This window comes from Astatotilapia calliptera, chromosome 11 (genome assembly GCF_900246225.1).
Source record: "Astatotilapia calliptera chromosome 11, fAstCal1.2, whole genome shotgun sequence".
NCBI classification, from domain to species: Eukaryota; Metazoa; Chordata; class Actinopteri; order Cichliformes; family Cichlidae; genus Astatotilapia; species Astatotilapia calliptera.
Window position 1 is genome coordinate 4,093,574 of NC_039312.1, and position 20,653 is coordinate 4,114,226.

The window sequence follows — 20,653 nt, forward strand, 5'->3', positions numbered from 1 at the left end:
CAAAAGAAGATCCAAACGATTCACATAAAATCGTCATGAATTCACTCTGACTTTTACTGTTTTGCTTCCACCGCGATGCACAGCTCTCTCTCTCTCTCTCTCTCTCTCCCTCCCCCCCCCCCTCTCTCTCTCTGTACTTCAAGAACAGTTTCCCTTTCTTCATTATTCGCTTGCTTGTTACGCACCAGTCTACCGTAGTTTACAGCGCTGTCAGCCGCTGTTTTTTTCCCTTTTACATTCTTCCGAAAAGAAAACCTCATTTCTGCTGTTCAATACTGAACAAATTTAAACTTTTTAAAATTATTCAAAATGCAAAACGCTTAACCGTGTCTCTAATAAAACCGCTGTAACTTCAGAGGTAATGTTCATATGTTGATTAATGGTTTTCTTTCGTTTTTGATGTACTGCAGAATATTTTTATAAAATCCCAGGCCAGGAAAATCACCTTCATGTTTTTCTGTGTTTTATCTTCAGCTACTTTGACACAAAGGCATCTGCTGTGATGCTCACACCTTTGATAAAGTCTTGCGTGTGTCAGCTTCCTTTTTATTGATACAAAAATATGTAAATGTACTGATTTGAATTATAATATTTCTGACTGTCAAAATTTCCCAGATTTAAATCGAATCGAATTAAATCGAATTAAATCGAATCGTGGATCGAATCGATTCGGGACCTTGTGAATCGGAATTGAATCGATTCTAGAAATCAGTGACGATACCCAGCCCTAATAGAGACAGTCCATTGTCTGGCGCCATTAGGAGATTGTTAGTAACTGACTGGACATCCGTTTTTGTGCTAACTGAAACTTTTCAAACAATTGATTCCTTTCACAGACACAGGGATTTTAAAGGACTTTATCAGTAAAAGGAATGTTGGTTGTAGGTCTAAAGCACTCAATTACACTCAACAAAAATATAAACGCAACTTCTGTTTTTGCTGCAATTTTTCATGAGCTGAACTTAAAGATCTGAAACATTTTCGACATACACAAAGGACCCATTACTATCAAATATTGTTCAGAAATCTGTCTAAATCCGTGTAAGTGAGAACTTCTCGTTTGCCGAAATAATCCATCCCACCTCACAGATGTGGCATGTCAAGGTGCTGATTAGAAAGCATGAATATGGCACAGGTGTGCCTTAGACTGCCGCAAATCAAAGGCCACTCTGAAATATGCAGTTTGATCACACAGCACAATGCTACAGATGTCGCAGCTTTTGAGGGAGTGTGCAATTGGCATGCTGACTGCAGGAATGTCTACCAGAACTGTTGTTTGTGAAATGAATGTTCATTTCTCTGCCATAAGCCATCTTCAAAGGCGTTTCAGAGAATTTGGCAGTATATCCAACCGGCCTCACAATCGCAGACCACATGTAACCACACCAGCCCAGGACCTCCACATCCAGCATGATCACGTCAACGTTGTGGATTGAGTGGCCCATGATGGCGGTGGGGTTATGGACAATGAACACAAGTGCATTTTATTGTTGGCATTTTGAATGCACAGAGATACCTTGTTGAGATCCTGAGGACCATTGTTGTGCCATTTATCCATGATCATAACCTCATGTTACAGCATGATAATGCACAGCCCCATATTGCAAGGATCTGTACACAATTCCTTGGAAGCTGAAAACATCCCAGTTCTTTCATGGCCAGCATACTCCCCAGACTGTTTGGGACGCTCAGCTCAGCATATATGACAGCATGTTCCAGTTCCTGCCAATATTCAGCAACTTTGTACAAGTATTGAAGAGGAGTTCACCAACATTCCACAGCCCACAATCAACAACCTGATCAACTCTATGCCCACTGCACACCATTTTCCTTACTGTGTGAGGCACCATTGTGAGAGAAATGGTGGCCACACCAGATACTGACTGGTTTTGCGACATCTGTAGCATTGTGCTGTGTTATCAAACTGCATATATCAGAGTGACCTAAGGCGCACCTGTGCAATATTCATGCTACCTAATCAGCACCTTGACATGCCACACCTGTAAGGTGGGATGGATTATCTCGGCAAACGAGAAGTTCTCACTAACACAGATTTAGACAGATTTGTGCACAATATTTGATAGTAATGGGTCCTTTGTGTATGTAGAAAATGTTTCAGATCTTTAAGTTCTGCTCATGAAAAATTGGAGCAAAAACAAAAGTGTTGCGTTCACATTTTTGTTCAGTGAAAATACTTGATTACAGAAGGTCTAAAAGCCTGTGGTGTGCAGCCTGCTATATGACCCTACTACCGTATTTTTCGGACCATAAGGCGCACCGAATTATAAGGCGCACTGTCGATAAACGGGTCTGTTTTCATACATAAGGTGCACCAGATTATAAGGCGCATTAAACGAAACAAAACAGTCAGGTAAGCCAAACTTTACTCAACTTATTCTTCTTGCTTCCTCCACTTCTGTACCATTGATTCATTAATGTTGAATTCTCTCACAGCTGCTCTATTCCCATGTTGTTACAGTATATTAATGACTAACGTTGTGTTGTGAATGGATTATCTCAGTTTTCTCCTGACTGAAGTTTGGTCCGTTTAAAGCATCCTGCCATGTGATTGCATTTGTCCCTAACCTTCTGGAACCCCCCCATTAACTTTTATCAAGTGGAAAAAAGTTAGCATTCATCTTGAAGCTTCACTGTGTTCGTTATGATGTGTCGCTAGTGATCACGTAGCATTATATACCAGCTAGTCCAACCCTACAAAAGTCACTGCTGTTAAGTTTTCTGTCGGAAGCAATAGCAGAGCTGTAGGTTTTAATTTTTTCAGAAATCTTTCTGTCAGAACATGGTATATCATGTTTAGGTCGAAACTAGCGAGCTAACTTCCTGCTAACTTCTAACTCTATTAAATTTAATCAATTCTGTTGTCATGGATGCCTGGATGTTTAACTTAATTCTTACACCTGGTAAAGCAGCAACACTGATCATTCTATTAAAGATGGGGTGGCTGTAGCTCAGGTTGCAGAGCAGGTCAGCCACTAATCAGAAGGTCGGTGGTTCGATCCCAGGCTGCCTCCTGACTGCATGCCAAATATCCTTGGGCAAGATACTAACCCCATGTTTGCCTACTGGTGGTGGTCAGAGGGCCCGGTGGCGCCAGTGTCCGGCAGCCTCGCCTCTGTCAGTGCGCCCCAGGGTAGCTGTGGCTACAATGTAGCTTGCCATCACCAGTGTGTGAATGACTGAATGTAGTGTGTAGCGCTTTGGGGTCCTTAGGGACTAGAAAAGCGCTATACAAATGCAGGCCATTTACCATTTAAAGATGAAAGAATTTAGACAGTTTTTAACTCTCAGTGATGCCGCAGTGACTTTGGGACCTAGAGCGGACAGAGTTTTGAACCCAGATTACTCAAGGCTCCTGACTACAGTAGCTGTAATGCCTCAACAATCCATCAAGCGGTGCGGCTTCATGGCTTACCAAAGTCATACTAAAGCATTTTTGACAGATTTTTGCGCCGTGTACCACATAAAATTGGTTCGACGTCCGTAAGCACAACCAGAATTCATACATAAGGCGCACCGCAATATAAGGCGCACTGTGGATTTTTAAGAAAATTAAAGGATTTTAAGTCCGCCTTAGTGCGGAAAATACTGTAAATATTGAATTGTTTTAGACATGCTAAATAAATGTTGATGATTTCGATCAAGTGACAGTTAAAGCTAGTTTAGTGAGGGAGTCAATAGGACAAAGGTGGTAAATAGATTCGGTCATATATAGCATTTATCTACTGTCATAGATCTTATGGTTGCCTCTTGTTGTTGTACTAGATGAAAGAATGGAAATGTTTATTAATCATGAATAATAATAATAATAATGATAATAATAATAATATATAGGTTTTTTTATCATAAAGACATCCATGCTAGGTAAAATTTTTCTAAATTAGTGGAAGACCAATTTCTTTTTAGCTTCTTTCACATTTACTGTTGTCTCGTATAAGGTGTATATTAACAGTCAAGAGCAAATTATATAATCTTTAAAAGTTTGTAAAAAAAAATCACATCATGAAAACTTTGCCAAGTATTTTTTCTCTGTTTACTTTTTGTATTGTTAGTCTGTAAAGTTTCTCACTCAAGTCTTAACAGGAGACCAGAGCAAAAAACTAAACTGTGGCTTATAGACACTCAAAACCCTGTACGCATTTCCTGACATTGTCTCTTACAGTATCTGCAGGTATCTGAAAATGTCTCTCCCTGGTAACTTGTGTATCCCTTGTAACTGATTGAAAGAGGCAAAGATACCCTCCCAGTACAGATTACTGATTGTGCAAAACTGATTGTGCACCTGTTTCCAAAGTCTAAATGTATTTTCTAGAAAAGATGGATTGCCTACAGTGGGTGTGATAGAAGATAAAGACTTCAAATTAAAGTATAGTTTAGTAGCCGTCATACATCGACTTATCAATGGGCAGGGAAGACAGCAGTAAAGCTCCTATACAATAAGGCTGAGAAGCTCCAGCTGCAACCACGTGAGGGGACTGCTGTTGTCAGCTAAGCAGAATGTCATGAATTTTATATGCGAAGCCCAGTAATAGAACAGGAAATTTGGAAGCACTAACCCTCACTCTATTTTAGACTTGAAAAGATGTTTCCTAGCAAATTCTATGTGTTTTATTGCTCCACGAAAAAGGTAAGATGAGTGAATTCAGGTTTTTAAAAAATGATTTAGGAAGGAACATGGGGAGATTTTATAATAAGTACAACCACTTGGGCAAAATTATCATCTTTATAGCATAAACTCTACCAATGAGTAATATAGGGAGCATGTTCCAGAACTGTATACTTGACTGAAGCTCAGATATTAAAGGAGAGAAGTTAGGTTTTAATAGAGAGGAACAGCTGAGTACCCAGATAAGTGAGCTTCTCATAAACTCTGTCTATACCATGCTGGATGGGAGGTTTTGTAGCCAAGATGGGTTACTCACATGTATAAGGATTAGTTTACTTTTATTCAGATTCATCCTATATCCAGAGAAGGACCCAAATAACTTAATTTTGACAAATACAGCAGGAATAGTCTTTTCTGGCTGGGTGATGTATAATAACACATTATCCATGTAGAGTGAGATTTTATTAGTAGTTGTGTCAATATTATAACCAAAAACGTTGTAATTGGATCTTTACATATGCTTTCAGCAAGGGGGCTCTATTACTAAGGCAAATATCAATGGAGGGAAGGGGTCTCCCTTAGCACTAAAACCTTAGAAAAGTGCTTGTGTGAATGGGTGTAATTGAGTGAACGAACGAGTTGTATAAAGTGCTTTGAGTGCTCAGAGTAGAAAAGCGCTACATAAGAACCATTCCATTCACCATTTACAGAGTAAACCAGAGCCAATTACTCTGTCTTATCACCTTCACTGATGCATCCAACATCCAACTGCAGAGTCTGCAGAAAACTCCTGAAGATGGCAGGTCACTTTGCAGCTGCTGAAGTCTTATGGTGTAGAGGATGAAGAGAAAAGGGGAGTGGATGGTCCCTTGTGTTGAACATGCACATATTTTGGCCTTACTGTCAGGTATTCAAACAATCCAGGACACAAGGGGCATCCAGCTGCATCACTGTCAGCTTATCACCCAAGAGGGTCGGCCTGACGGTATTGAATGCAGGCCTGTAATCCTGAGGGCGACTTAATTTATGCTTCAATCTTAAATATGGTCAACATAACTCAATTAATGGGCTATGTACCAAAGGCATTTAAGCTGGTAGTAATTAAACCACCAATATACAGTACCAGGCCAATCTCCAACCTTCCTTTTATCTAAACAATTCTTAAATGAGTAGTTGTAAAACAGATGCCTGATGATCTGCAGAAGGAGGGTTTATTTAAAGAGTTTCAGAGCTCATGAAAGTACAGAAACACCTTTAATGAAATTTACAAAGAGATGTTCATATGACTTCTAACAGTGGACTCATCTTTGTGCATGTCCTACAAGACCTTAGTGCAGCATTTGATACCGCTGACCATAATATTTTTGTCATGGTCCTGGGCCGTGTTGGCCCAGTATTCTTAGTTCTCTTGTATTTTTGTATTCAGTTCCCTGTTTAGGTTCTGTTTCCTGAGTTACCCTGTTATGTTGTTCCCTGTGTGCTTTCCCTTTGTGACTCTCACCCCCTGTGTGCCCCTCTATGTATTCATGAGCCCTTGTCCCCTTTCGTGTTTTATTCCATGTTTTCCCCAGCCCGTTATGTCTGTGTTTTCCCCGTGCTCTCTCCTCCTGTCTGAACCTCTGTACTTCCTGTTTGACTCTGCCTGTCTCCCGTCAGTGTTATGTTCACCCCGCCCTGTCTCGTTATGGTTATCTGTGTCAGCTGTGTTCCCCGTGTGTTCCCACTTTCCTCGTTAACCCTCTGTGTATTTCTGTCTGCGTCTCCCTCTGTTCGGCGTCGCGTTCTCCCTCATGTTGTGTGGATCTTCCTGTGTCTACCTGCGAGTGTTAGTTTACTTTTCCCCAGTTTAGTTTTGTATTTCCTGTGTTCTGCCGTGCCAGCATTAAAGCTGTGTTTCTCGAGTTCATCCCCGTGTCTGTGAGTTTTGCATTTGGGTCCTCCTCCTGCTTGCCACACAGCGATCCATGACAATTTTATTATAACAATTAGAGCATGCTGTAGGATTTAACAGTAATGTTCTGCAGTGGTTTCTTCATACACTAAGGTTAATTATGGAGTTCCACAAGGTTCTGTGTTTGCACTAATTCTGTTTACATTATAGGTGCTTCAGTTAGGCAGTATCAAAAACATAGCATTTTCACTGCTATGCAGATGATGCCCACCATATATATTCATGCTGCCAAATTACACACATGTACAGCCTGATGCAGGGGTGTCAAACGTACAGCATGTGGGCCAAAACCAGCCTGCTGGATGAATTTTGAAATATAAAAACAAAAAATCATAAAAGACAGGAACTCAGAATTTGTAACAAAATGCCATTCCTAAATCGTCCACACGGATGTTAGTCAGAAGAGAGGGGAGCACTGTGTTAGTCAAAGGGGAGGAGCGCAATGTTTTAACTAGAAAAATTTGTATACCCTGCGAAAATGCTGTGTGGATGCCTCAACGCTGAAGATGTCTGCTGAAAAAGAGGTGAATCAGCATAATTTCTACTGAAAAGAGGTTTTTGCTGAAAACAGCTGAAAAAACTGGAATTTGTGCTGAAAATGGGTGAAGAAGCTAAAATCTGTGTTGAAAAGAGTTAAAAAAGTTCAACTGTGAACTGAAAGTATTGTTGCCAAAAGCGGGATTTGAACCCGGGCCTCCTGCCAAAAACAACCGAGAGAGCACAGACTTTACGCCTGTGGGTCCACCTCCCCTGCAGCGGCACTGCAGACCACGCCCTGCCACACACATCAAACACGTAAAATAAATATTTATGCACTTTTGCATTTACTTTTTATTTTTTGTTATTTTTACACAGTGTTCTGAATGATTAACAATGGTCTACAGCCAATCTTGTGTATTATTGGTTGTAAGATTCAGATAACTATTTAATAAAAGGTAAATATTTTATATGAGAGCAAGAAAGAAAAGTATATCTTTGTGTCCCCCTTTCCCTGTTAATGCCCTACCTGGTCCCCTGGCAAAGGCTTTGCTAGATCCGCCCCTTCACAGTTACCAGCTGTCAGCTACTTAGAAAAGGATCCTGGTGTTATTTGTCTCTCAGAAACAGTTTATAACTTCCCTTCAACTCATTCATGTCACCTAAAAGGTAAACCTGTTTCTCCATCACCTGTTCAGCTCTGATGATTCAGTAAGGACATCTCCTGGTTTCGACCAGCCCTTTTTTTACAGCTGTGGCTCCAGCAAACATCAGCTGATACTAGAAATTAAAATCAAATGAATTCTAACAACAGCTGATCAAGCTTAAACGTGCTGCTGTTGTTTAGCGCAATAAACAAACGAGAGAAAAGCCGATCATTGATCAGTTTCATGATTGAAGTTTCAACAGGCGAGAGAATGACAGGGGAGGCTGTCATAAAGTTCAACATCAGTAACTTAGCGCGCACACAGCTGTATAGAAACTCCGTCATGCTAGCTAGCAGTAAGTGATTGTAAAAAGTCAGCACAACGAAAATAAACTACACCTAAACTCGGTTTATATCTGACCCAAATAGAGTGCAGTTCATAAGTTCTTACCTGAAATTCAGTTAACCTGACGCGCCGACCAGCAGCCGCCTGCTTCTCCTGCCTTCGGTTTCCCTTATCCACGATTGAGCTCCGTGTTAGCCACCACCGGTCAATCGGCGGCCGCCTTGCCGCCTCGCATGTGTCTTTCCCCGCATGCCCTTTCTGTCATACACCAGTGGCTAGCTGCCCTCTCTTGTAGCTCCGCGTTAGCCACCACCAAGCAACTCAGTTAATTTTTCCACATCGACCAGCATCTGGACAACCACCTTTCACTGTTTATACCATTACTAAAATGAATAAAGGAATCATCGGCCCATATATACGTAGACACAGACTATTTGTGAGCGATCGGGGGGTGAAACGAGTGTAAGCCGCCTCACTGAAAGCCAAGCCTGGGTGCTTTCGAGCGAAGCGGCGCTAGCCGGCTAGTAGCAACATTGTGAGAGAACTGTTGCTAATATGGGAAGTCTTGATAAAACGAGCAGATATTTGAAGTTTACAAAATTACATTCTCGCCTGAAAATATCTTAAATGTTTATTTTGTGACCTAGAAACACGAATAAGAGGAATATAAAAACGAGGTGGCAGCCGCCATTTTTTCACTCGGTAGAGGCGTGCTATGAATTGTGGGATATGGAGTTTTCCACCAAGCATACTCCCTTTCGCTTACCGTAACTATTCAATGGTTCGCGCAACCTTAAAAATGCCAATGGCTCCTGAAAGCAGCGATGCCGTGCGCGCCGTTGATATTGTCATCACTACGGTAATCCAAATAAGGGTAGACAGGCCGTACTACTCCTGACATACCACTAGAGAGAGCCAGCACACCACAAATGAAGTTTGAAATCTGTTTCTATGGGGCCAAAAGTTGAATCTTTCCCATTGGGCCTAGAAATGGGTCAAATTTGCACTAAAATCGAAATATTTAAAAAACTATAAAAGTCATAAACACCAAAAGTCATAGGATACTAGTCCAGATCCAGCCGCACAAAATGATATAACATATGTAACCCTTGTCTCAAAACTGGGTCAGATAAGCGCGGGAAAATTTGAACTGAAATATTAATATTTAAAAAACTATAAAAGTCATAAACACCAAAAGTCATAGCATACCATTCCAAATCCAGCCGCACAAAATGATATAACATATGTGAACCTTGTCTCAAAACTGTGGGGCGAGTTACGCGGCGAAATTTAGGCGGAAGATGGAGAATAATAGTAAGAACTAGAAAAATTTGCATTTCCTGCGAAAATGCTGTGTGGATGCCTTAACGCTGAAGATGTCTGCTGAAAAAAGCTGAAAAAGTTGCAAAAAGTTGTATGGCAGTGAAGAAACTGAGAATTCTGCTGAAAACAGATGAAGAAGCAGAAAATTTTTGCTGAAAAGTGGTGAAAAGCAAAAAATTTTACTGAAAGGGTAAAGACAGAGAAATTTTTGCTGAAAAGTGGTGAAAAGAAAATGTTGCCCTGAGCAGGATTCGAACCTGGCCCACCAGTGTAAGTGTGCCTCTTGGCATAGGCACACTTAACAAAGTATAAAGAGAAACAGGAACTCAATAGTGTGGATGTCTTTGAGGCATCCACACAATTAGAGTAAAAGACGCAGCAAGTCTGCCACTGTGAACAGCAGATGGTAGCAACACGACTTCTGCAAATTTGGTGTAGGCTACCTTATTCCCTACTCACCTTGACACCCTCATTAGCCAAAATGTTTTTGTCAAAAAGGAGAAAAGTGGATAATGGGGTGTAGGGTTTTCCAAGAGAAATACACGCTTCCTATTTATTCATACAGACCTGTGTGCTTTGAGTGTAATCAACAAGTGTGTCTGTGCCTAAGGAATATAATATTTATATAATATATTCACTATAAGACTCATCATGGTAGAAAATACAACATCTTGCGAGGACAACTGAGGAGAGAGGAAAAATGAATTGCTGGGGGGTCAATTATTACCCGGAGCCGAGAGGTCAGTGAAGCAGCAGTAAAAGCCACCTATGTAATTGTTAATGAAATAGCATTAACATCAAAGCCGTATTCCGACGGTGAGTTTGTTAAAAGATGCATGACCAAAGATGCAGAACTCGTGTCCTGAGAAGAGACAAGCATTTGCCAACATTAGCCAACAGCTGTAGGATCTTGCATTTCTGGTGGATATTACAGAGCACTTGAATATTCTGAACAAAATGTTCCAAGGCTGCAAAAAAGTTGTCACACAGTTTTATGACAGCATACGTGCATTCAAATTGAAGCTGACTTGTGGGAGACACAGCTGTCAAGTGGTGACCCTGCACAATTCCCTTGCCTAAGAAAGGTATGTGCAACAGGCATTAATGGTGACATTAAACAGGATAAAGACAAGATTGCAGGATTGCTGTGTGAGTTTAAGAAACTGTTTCAAATTTTTGATGAACTCGAGACAGAATTTGCAGTTTTTCGCTTACCCTTCACACTCAAAACTTCTGATGTGCCTGTCGAAATCCAACGGTTGATTTGCAATGTAATTTAAAGGACAAGTTTGCCTCAATAGGTTTGGACACATTTTATCAATATCTTTTGCCAGGGTACCCAAAATTAACAGCCCTGGCTGCAAAAATGTTGTGCATGTTTGGGACAACCACCTTTGTGAAGAAGTTTTCTCAGTAATGAACATCAATAAAACAAAATTGCACTCAAGCCTCACACATAAGCATCTAGATGACATTCTAAGATTGACTGCTAGTCAAGACATGACACCTGATATTGATGCACATGTGCAAACTAAAAGATGCCAAGTTTCAGAAGCAAAAATAAAATAGCCCAGAAATGACTAACTCCTTTAAAATGTTGCTTCAGACACAGATTACACTTAAAGAAAACAGTTCTGTGAAAATGAATTTTTGCTGTAGTTAAAAAATATTAAATTTAATGTAAGTCAACAGCTTCACTGCGAAAGAGTTTGGTTTGGTGGACTCCTATTGTTCATGCAATGCCATGAATTTTAAAGTACAATACTACATTTTCCATTTCCCAATGTTTTTGTCTTATAGTTATGTTTGTACTTGTGCAAACACTTACTTTAAGAAATCAGAGGTTGTTATTTGTTTTCATATGTTTTGTAAAAGGATATTTGATTAAACATGGAGGTTCTTTAATGTACTACTTCTTTGCAGGAAAAAAAACATGGACTTATTATTATTTATAGGTAATTATGTTATAATTGTACTGCTCCGGCTCTATGTGGCCCCTGAACCAAAATTAGTTGTTTTTTTTTGTTTGTTTGTTTTCCGCCTGTCCTGTTTGGTTCTTTTGCCATCAGAATTATTGTCTAAAGGCAAAGAAAGATGCCCAAACCAAAATGAGTTTGACACCTCTGGCTTAAAGACTTAGAGACCCTCATATCCTCTAATTTTCTGCTTCTAAATTCAAATAAAACTTAGGGTTAGTGTTGTATTGTCTACTTATTGTCCACTGATCTATAATCTATCTATAATTGAATATCATCTGCAAGGGATGTCCTTAAAGGTTGATAAAACATGCCCAAGGGGGAGCAAATATAATAAGAACAACAGAGGCCCCCAAACAGAACCTTGGGTTATACCAAAATGGACTGGATAAAGGGGAGATCTGTACTTTAAAAGTAGCTACAGAAAGGGATCTGTCATATAGGTATGAAGAGAACCACTCCAAGCAGTTCCTGATACCCCAATCAAGCACCTCAGCCTGTTAAGCAGAATATGATGGTCAACTGTATCAAAAGCTGACGTAAGGTCCAACATGAGCAACATAGAACAGTTACTCTTGTCACTCTGCATCAAAATGTAATTTCATACTTTTAGAAGTGCTGTTTCAGTTGAATGTGACCTAAGAAAACCTGACTAAAAGTAGTCAGAGCAGCAGTTCAATGGTTGACCGCAACCTTCTCTAATACCTTAGCAGTAAATGGAAGCTTGGAGCTGGGTCTATAACTGCCAATGAGAGAAGGATCCAAGTTGTCTTTTTTCAAAAGTGGGTGGATGACAGCATTGAAATAAGTAGATAACTTACCACAGGCCAGGACACATTTAGAATATTGAGCAAACTGGAACAAATCCACTGCAAGACATTTTTGAACAAAGATGTACTGTAGGTGAAACATCCAGGGAGCAAGAAGAGTCTTTCATTGTACCAATAAGCTTCACTAGACCAAGATAACAGGCTGACTGGTGTGGGAACCATCAACACAGATGCTGAGGAAGAGATTATTTCTTACATTTTTGACCTTGTCAACAAAAAAGGAAAGAAAACACTGACACTCCTTATTTGACAATATAGGAGCAGTAAGTGTAGCAGGAGTAATGATGCCACTAATAATGCTGAATAACAACTTATTATTACATGTATCGAGGAGTGGCCCTAAGGGTACATCAACATTCACCATCTTACAATGCTGTGAATGCAGCCAAGTATAATAGGAATATATGTAAATTAATTTCTCTATAGACTTTCAATTTTTCTGCAGGAACACTTTAAACAGCGTATATATTCATGGACCTATGGTGAGGACTGTAAAACTGTTAATTAAGGCTGGCTGATAAAAGAGCCCCTCTCTTATCCCCTTTAGTAAAGGGGACCTTACTGCGGACCGAAGCAGCCAGCTTTATTTTTTACAATTATTATAGATGTTTTAAGGCTGTAAACCCCTCACTACACACTTTCTACACTTTTCTCAGACAGGCACGAACATTTTCACACTTTTCTCTCTTGCTTAAACACTCTCAAAGTTCAAACCTTCATAGAAAAATAAGTCCAGTATTAAAGAATGAAACCAAAGGCACCCGCAGGTGCCGTTGACGGTGCAAAGCGTTTTGTTGACATTGTTGTGTTCGTTGGGGAGAAAACTTACAAACATACAGTACAGCACTTCAGAGTCACACTGTTAGCGATCGAAGATTTATGTAAATTTGACAAACTGAACCCATTCTGTACTGTACAGGAGACACAGCACGAGATTAACTGACAATGGTCTACAGCCAAGCAGGACCAGAGTTGGGCAGTAACGCAATACAAGTAACACGTTACTGTAATCTGATTACTTCTTTCAAGTAACGAGTAAAGTAAGGGATTACAAAAATGGTAATTAGATTACTGTTACTTTCCCATAACTAAAACCGTGATTTTTTTTTTGCGAGAGTGTCTCATGACAATGTAAGCGAGTGCAACGTTCGTGGCAACAGCTGTGTGCAGATGAACAATGGATAATATATATGAGTGCGGAAGAGAGTATGAGCGTTTAAAGCATGGAAGTACTGACCTTACTTTGAGTCTGATTCCGTAAAAAGAAAAACATTAGCGTCCGCTGTTTACTGTGTGGGGCAAACATCTGCCTGCTATACAGGTGAAAATAGAGCAACAGGACCGCTGAGTCTTTGATTTTATTTATTTTCTGCTGTGTTTCACTTGAATTTATTTGAAAGACTGAGTGTAAACCCCAAATTTTTTTTATTTTATGTGCTGTAATGTGCAGAAAATAGGTCTAAATGTTAAACAAATTTCTTCCTGTCAGAGAATGTTGCATATAATTAAATTTTTGCTTGATGCATAAAGTTAAAAAATTAAAACTAATAAAACCAAGCTTTAAAAAGAGACTTTTCCATTTGATTACATTTCATATGATGGATTATGCAGAAAAAGTAGAATTGGGCTGAAAGATGTATTGCTTTATTACCTATTCAGGTTGTAAATCGTGTTTTTAAAAAATAACTGAGTAACTAGGTAATTAATTACTTTTGAAAATAAGTAATCAGTAAAGTAACGGGATTACTTTTTGGGGAAGTAATCAGTAATTAGTTACTGATTACTTTTTTCAAGTAACTTGACCAACACTGATCAGGACACAGAACACAATGTGCTGTGAAAAAAAAAAGAAAAGAAAAAAAAGCATGCAAAATTGCACAAAAAAATCTGTGAAATAACAAAGCTGCAAAAGTTGAAATGCGTTATAGCGAGGGACCACTGTAGTGTGTTCTCTTCAGTGGCTGCCCGTTAAATCCAGAATTGAGTTTAAAATCCTTCTCTTCACGTTCAAGTTTTTGAATAATCAGGGCCCATTTCATCTTTAGGAATTCATAATACCTTATCTAGTCATTTCAGAGAGTGAATTATACTCAACAGAGCACTTTACTGTCAGACTGCTGGCTTACTTGTGGTTTCTGGGATAATTAAAAATTGAATAGGAGGCAGAGCCTTCAACTTTCAGTCCTCTGTAAGGTGGAACCAGCTCCCACCTTGGATTTTGGAGACAGACACCCTCTGTTTTTTTCAAGATTAGATTTAAAACCTTCCTTTTTTCAAGGATATAGTTAGCACTGGATCAGGTTACCTTGAATCCTCTCTTAATTATGTTGCTATAGGCCTTGGCTGCTTATTTATCCTGTATTAATAATTACAAATGAATCAAAATTGCTAAACAGTAAATCAAATTTGTTTAATAATTACATGCATTCAGGACTCAAAATAATGGCTGAAAACCTGTGTAGAAATTATATTAACATGACATCAAAATGGATAGTTTTATCTGACATAAAATGAAGTGATAATTCAGGTTGACATAATGTTTTTAAACCATAACTTTTAATTAGGGCCCGAGCACTAAAAGTGCGAAGGTTTGATATGCCCATTGTCAGGAATACGCAGAGCAATACCTAGTGGGAACAGGAAATGTCATGTCTTTCACTTTGATATACTGATTTTCACAGGTTCATGATGGCCACCTCAAAAGCGGTGAATATTAACATCCGTCCCTCATGATGCTTCAGTGAGAAAATTGTGAGTTTAAACTGAACGGCGCACCCTGGTGGCATGGCGGTTCACCGTGAAAGATGAAGTAGCTTTTGAGGGGCTTAGAAAGTTTAAAAAGTCTTGAAATTTTGCCCACACCTCTAATGTCGTGAAGGCTTTCTTGTTATGTGATCATTTCCATGGAATATTGCAAAATGGCTCCACAGTGCCCTCTATAAAATTTTAAAACATCAACCTCTGCTCTGTTTCATCTACGAGTCTGAAACCTGGGAAGCTTATGGAAGGATATCAAGATTTACAAAAAAGTATCTTGGAGCAATATCCCAAATCCAACAGGAAGTCAGCCATTTTAACATTAATGTGTAATTTTGGCGACATTTTCCCTTCTTTTCAGGTCTCGTACTTTGACGAACTCCTCCCAGGGATTTCATCAGATTGACTTGATCTCCAGTGCAGGGAATCTAAAGAGCTTTGTGATGTTAAATTGCAAAGCTTTTTACGTTCAAGGAAACGGGTGGTCACAACGGCATGGGGAGTTTCAATCACTTGCCAAAAAGCAGTAATCTGCTGTCACTAAGAAACACAATGTCCAACCTCTCCCAAACTTCATAGGCATGAGTCGAGAGTCAAGCTCGGAAATATTTGATATGCCATTCGTCAGTAATGGTTAGAGCACCACCTAGTGGGACGACTATACTCATCATTGAACGAGATGAAATTTTAGCTGGTGGTTCTACGCATGAATTCCATCAATGCTACATCAGATCGGACATGATGGGTGTAGGTGTTGGACATGGTTCGATGTGCCAGGGTGCGAGGGCCCACTTAACGCTGCTTGCAGCTTTAATTTTAACTATTTATGTCTTGAGGGTGTCTAATTCTAACAACCCTTAGCCCCACAGATGCCATCTGCAAACCTTTATAGATATACATAGGTCTAAAAAGACCTTTATAGGTAATTTTAGAAACCATTTACTAATATTTTTTGTAAATTGTTGGCCATGACTACAAGGCTACAAAATAATTTTATTTAAATTTTGGCACAGTTTTAGTATTAATACAGGTATTTTATCCATCTTTTTATCTACAGTGTAAATTAGTACTATTGAACATTCAACATTTAATTAATCAGAACTTTGACCTCACATTCCTTTAATTTGTCAACAGATTTTAGGATATAAAGATGTGACATCCCCAACACAGCGGTATATTGACAGCAAGGTAATACGAACACAAACAGAGGGGGAGTGGTTATCCTTTGATGTTACAGAGGCAGTTAGTGAATGGCTAAACCACAGAGGTGAGTACATTCTGTCCCATCAGTATTGCCTTTTCCCAATTGTTTATGCTTTGTGTTAAATAACTTCTCATTACTTTTGTTTTTCCATAGACCGAAACAGTGGATTCAAGATCAGCCTGCACTGCCCATGCTGCACTTTTGTACCATCAAATAACTACATCATTCCTAATAAGAGTGAGGAGCTGGAGGCACGATTTGCAGGTTATTTGAAAAATGTTGCCTCAAGGCACTTTTATGTTGTAAGGTAGGGCTGCCACAAACGATTATTTTGATAGTCGACTAGTCACCGATTATTTTTGCGATTAGTCGACTAATCAGATCATCATCCATTGGACGTAAAACTACAGCTTATTGCACCAGCAGCATCTGCTCTTATATAACTATCATTAGCTTACAGCTTTAAGTGTTTAAGGTCTGTGCTAACTAAAAATAAAGACAAGATGATAGTTTATTAAATTTTAATGAAATTTGCAGATTGTTTCGGTGAAGTTTAATAAACTCCTTGCTATCTAAAATATAACAGGACACTGGAGTATATTCTGGAGCATCTCACACTTCTGATAATCAGTTGTCTGCTTGACGTTTATTCAGCTGTGTAAAAACTATAACTTTAATCTCAGACAAACTGATTTACTCAGGAACAAATAAAATACAAAAAAAAAAAGCCAAACAATAACATTTTAAGTTATCTAAGGGACTCATATATATTTAACCTGAGGAGTGAAAGACGGCGGTGGGTTTGAAAACGATTTGCGGGGAGTCCGGTGTTCTCACGGCGCTAGTGAGCCTAGCCCCCCGGCTCGCTAACGAGCTAGTGGGTAACAGATGTCTCCGAAAACGTCAGAGCGCTTTTGAAAATATGTGGTGTCTTGATAAACTGAGCAGATATTTGAGGTTTACACAGCTACATTCTCGCCTGAAAATATGTTAAAGGTTTATTTTGTGACCCAGAAAGAATAATAAGAGTAAAGTTAAAACTAACTAGCTGCCGCCATTGTTGGAAACTGCGCTGGGCCGCGCTATGAATTCTGGGACACAGCTGCTTCTTCTTCTTCTTCTTCTTCGGGGTTTAACGGTAGCTGACATCCTTGTACATGCAATGCTGCCATCTTCTGTTTCAGTCCGTTATTACACTCTTAAATCCTGCCACTTATTCCTGCGTCTTTTGTGATCTTACAAAGCTTCAAACGACGCGTCGACTATTAAATCAGTCGTCGACGATTTTGATAGTCGACGTAATCGTGACTAGTCGACAAATCGTGGCAGCCCTATTGTAAGGTAGACCCTATAATAATAGTTCACACTAGAAAGCTGTTGTGGTTTGGCCCCCCAGTACAGCTTAGAATTAATCACCATCTACAACCCAGTCAGACCTCTCACATCATCAGGTTTAGATTTTTTAAATGATCCTAGAATCCGATCTCAGTCTGCTGAGGGTTATTTCAGTTACTGTTGTCCTGTTCTTTGGAACAAGCTGCCTGCTGACGTGAGATCAATTACATCTGTGCGTACATTCAATAACAGATTCAAAATCTTTTTATTCACACACATTAATTAATAGGTGTTGTCATTTTCTTTTGTGCTATTTAGCCATTTTCACTGTGTCAAGGCATTGCAAATCTATGCAGGTTTTGTGTTCTGTGTTAAGTAGAGTACATGCAGTCATTATTTCTGTCTGACCCCCTCTCCCTTTAACAGAAATTTCACCTTTCTATAAGCACTGGAGCTATGCTGATAATTTTACTCTGAATACTTTGATAATGTTTTTTTTTGTAATGAACTTTTCTGTCATTACCAGCCCTTGCAGTGCTGCTTATTAATCTCTTATGTTTTCAGGTATCGACGACAACCTAATCCGTGGTCGTGACCTAAAGGTTTTTAGGAAGTGGCAGCACAGTGTTCGGGGTCCACATCTTCTCCTCATGTTGCTACCTTCATACCGCCTGGAGTCCCAGTCCCAACATAAGAACCATCGATCCAAGAGAGCTCTTGATGCTGCCTACTGCTCCAAGTACTTGTCTGAAAACCAAATTGCCAAATGCAAAGCAATAACAATGTCCCTATCTGTTGTGGAGATTTTCAGAAATGAGTCATCAAGTAAAAAGGGGCCAAGCAACACTAATAGCACTAGGCACTGCACAGAATTGGTTGTCATTAGGTACAAAGATATAGAATAACTGTTAACACTCTGACTTCTTGGCTAGAGCCCATAGTGATGTTAAAGGTGAGTGCGTGTTTTAACCCACAGCCCATCAACCACAGCCTAAACTTCAACAAGTAACAAAAGGCACTGATCATGTTCATGTTTCTAAAGTAGAATCACCGTGGTGATTGGTTTCAGTCTCTTTGTGCTTGTTTTCATCTTTGCTTTGAGTTCATAAGTGTAAAAGGAAAAATATTATGTGTATCCTCATTAGGATAGGGTTTTGTGTTGATGTGTTGGATTGTGCTCAGGTTTATATTGTTAACTGGTAATTATGTGACAATGCATTAATGTAACTATAGTGTAACAAATGAGTTTCATTGTTACTTTTGAGTGATGACCCCTACGCAAGCTATATTTTTCTTACCACTGTGCAATACTTCATAATGCCATGCAGTCCCTATTTTCAATAAGGAAACATCTTTACCTCCAGGTGAAGGGGAAAAAGTAGCAACAGTGTTGTAAGAAAAAAAGTCTGTACCAGTTCAAGTCCAGCTGAAGAAACTGGAACAATTTTGTTAAACGAAGAAGCCAGGAAGAGCACAGCTTTCCAAAGTTTTTTCCAACAGAATGCTGACAATTTGAAAACAAACAAACAAACAAACAAATAAAACAAGATTCTGGATATAGCTTTCCTTTTCTTCGTGAACTACGCTTGATGTACCCTTTCCTGGTGAATTAAAATGAAAAACTGTGCATTGGTTCAGTTCCCACAGTCCCTCTCTCTGGACAGCCAATGGGGCATACATACTAAGGCACTGATGCTTGGCAGCATGCAGAGAGTGTCAACAAGTTGACCACTAACTGGTATTGCAAACTGCTTTCAAAACAGGCTGAAAGCAGAAGTGAAAGGCAACACCCTGGACAACTTGTTGGCTGATCTGTTTAACTATGTATATTTATCTTTTCTGGTTCAGTGGTTGCCCACAATAAGTAAAGAATCTAATCTGAGCGCATCTTCACCTATCTTCATCTCTCCATCTGTGACTTTTTATAGACTGCACACACTAGTGACGAGAGGATTCCCACAGCTCTGTTATTCACTTTTCCACTTTATGTCTTTACAGAAATGTTCAGGATAACTGCTGCTTACGATCGCTCTACATTGATTTTAAGAGGGACCTGGGCTGGAGGTGGATCCATGAGCCCAAAGGCTATGAGGCCAACTTTTGTGCAGGGGCCTGTCCATATCTGTGGAGTGCAGACACCCAGCATTCCAAGGTACTGAATGAGGAAGTTTGAAAGGCTACACAGTAAACGTAAACATGAATGCAGTCGCACTGCACTGTAAATCAGATTTTATTTTATGATATGGTTCTAATATGTATATTCCAGGTGTTAGGTCTGTATAACACCATCAACCCTGCAGCATCGGCATCCCCCTGCTGTGTCTCCCAAGACCTGGAGCCTCTCACTATCCTGTACTACATCGGCAAGACCCCCAAAATAGAACAGCTCTCAAATATGAAGGTCAAGTCCTGCAAGTGCAGCTAGAGGTCCTTAGAAAATACATACTCTTCTTTCATCCAGAGTGGAGTGAGTTAACGTACCGTCAAAGTGCCGCTGCACTCATTTACTAGCAATCCTACAGCAGTCGTTTCACACAGGCATGGCCAGGAATGGTGTATTAGAGAATAAAAGGAACAAGTCAATGTGAGTTCAATGCATATTCAACATACAGGACCAGAGCAGTTATAATACCAAAAACTTTAGTTCGATGCACTGTATGGACAAAAATGTTGGGCCTTCATGTAAATTCATGTGTGTTCAGTCTTGTTCCTGCAGGTGTTAATAAACATTCACCTAGCCATGAAGTCTGCCTTTAAAAGATCTGTAAAAGAATTGGTCATTCTAAAGAGCTCATTGACTGAGTATGGTACTATAATAAGATTTAAAGATTGCAACGAGTCATTTTGTTAAATTTTATTTGTCATAGATATGAAGTGATCAACTGTAAGCAGTTTTATCGCAAAGCGAAACAGCAACTCATCCAGGAAGTGAAAGACCGTGTAAAGTTACAACGGAGTTCTGAAGCATGTTGTACATAAAAGTCGCTAACGCTCTGTTGATTCAATAACTACAGAGTTAATTTATTATTTATACCAGAACTGCATACCAGAGCTGTCAGAAGCTTCATGTATAGGTAACCCATTACTTTTGTTCATATAGGAAGAATTGTATTTCTGTATTGACACAGGTTTGCAAGTAAAATGAGCTTGTGTGCTGTTCTCCTAATAAATGGTCAAAGAAGAA

At 39.5% G+C, this 20,653-nt stretch overlaps 1 protein-coding gene across 1 annotated transcript in view; it reads left to right on the plus strand.

The window, feature by feature from the left end:
* tgfb2 (transforming growth factor, beta 2) overlaps positions 1–20,653 on the plus strand; it is a 40,174-nt gene extending 19,521 nt beyond the window's left edge. The window contains 5 exon segments of the mRNA XM_026184189.1: positions 16,065–16,197; positions 16,288–16,398; positions 18,034–18,208; positions 19,468–19,621; positions 19,736–20,653. Of these exon segments, the coding sequence (XP_026039974.1) occupies positions 16,065–16,197; positions 16,288–16,398; positions 18,034–18,208; positions 19,468–19,621; positions 19,736–19,894 (732 nt within the window). The 3' untranslated portion in view covers positions 19,895–20,653.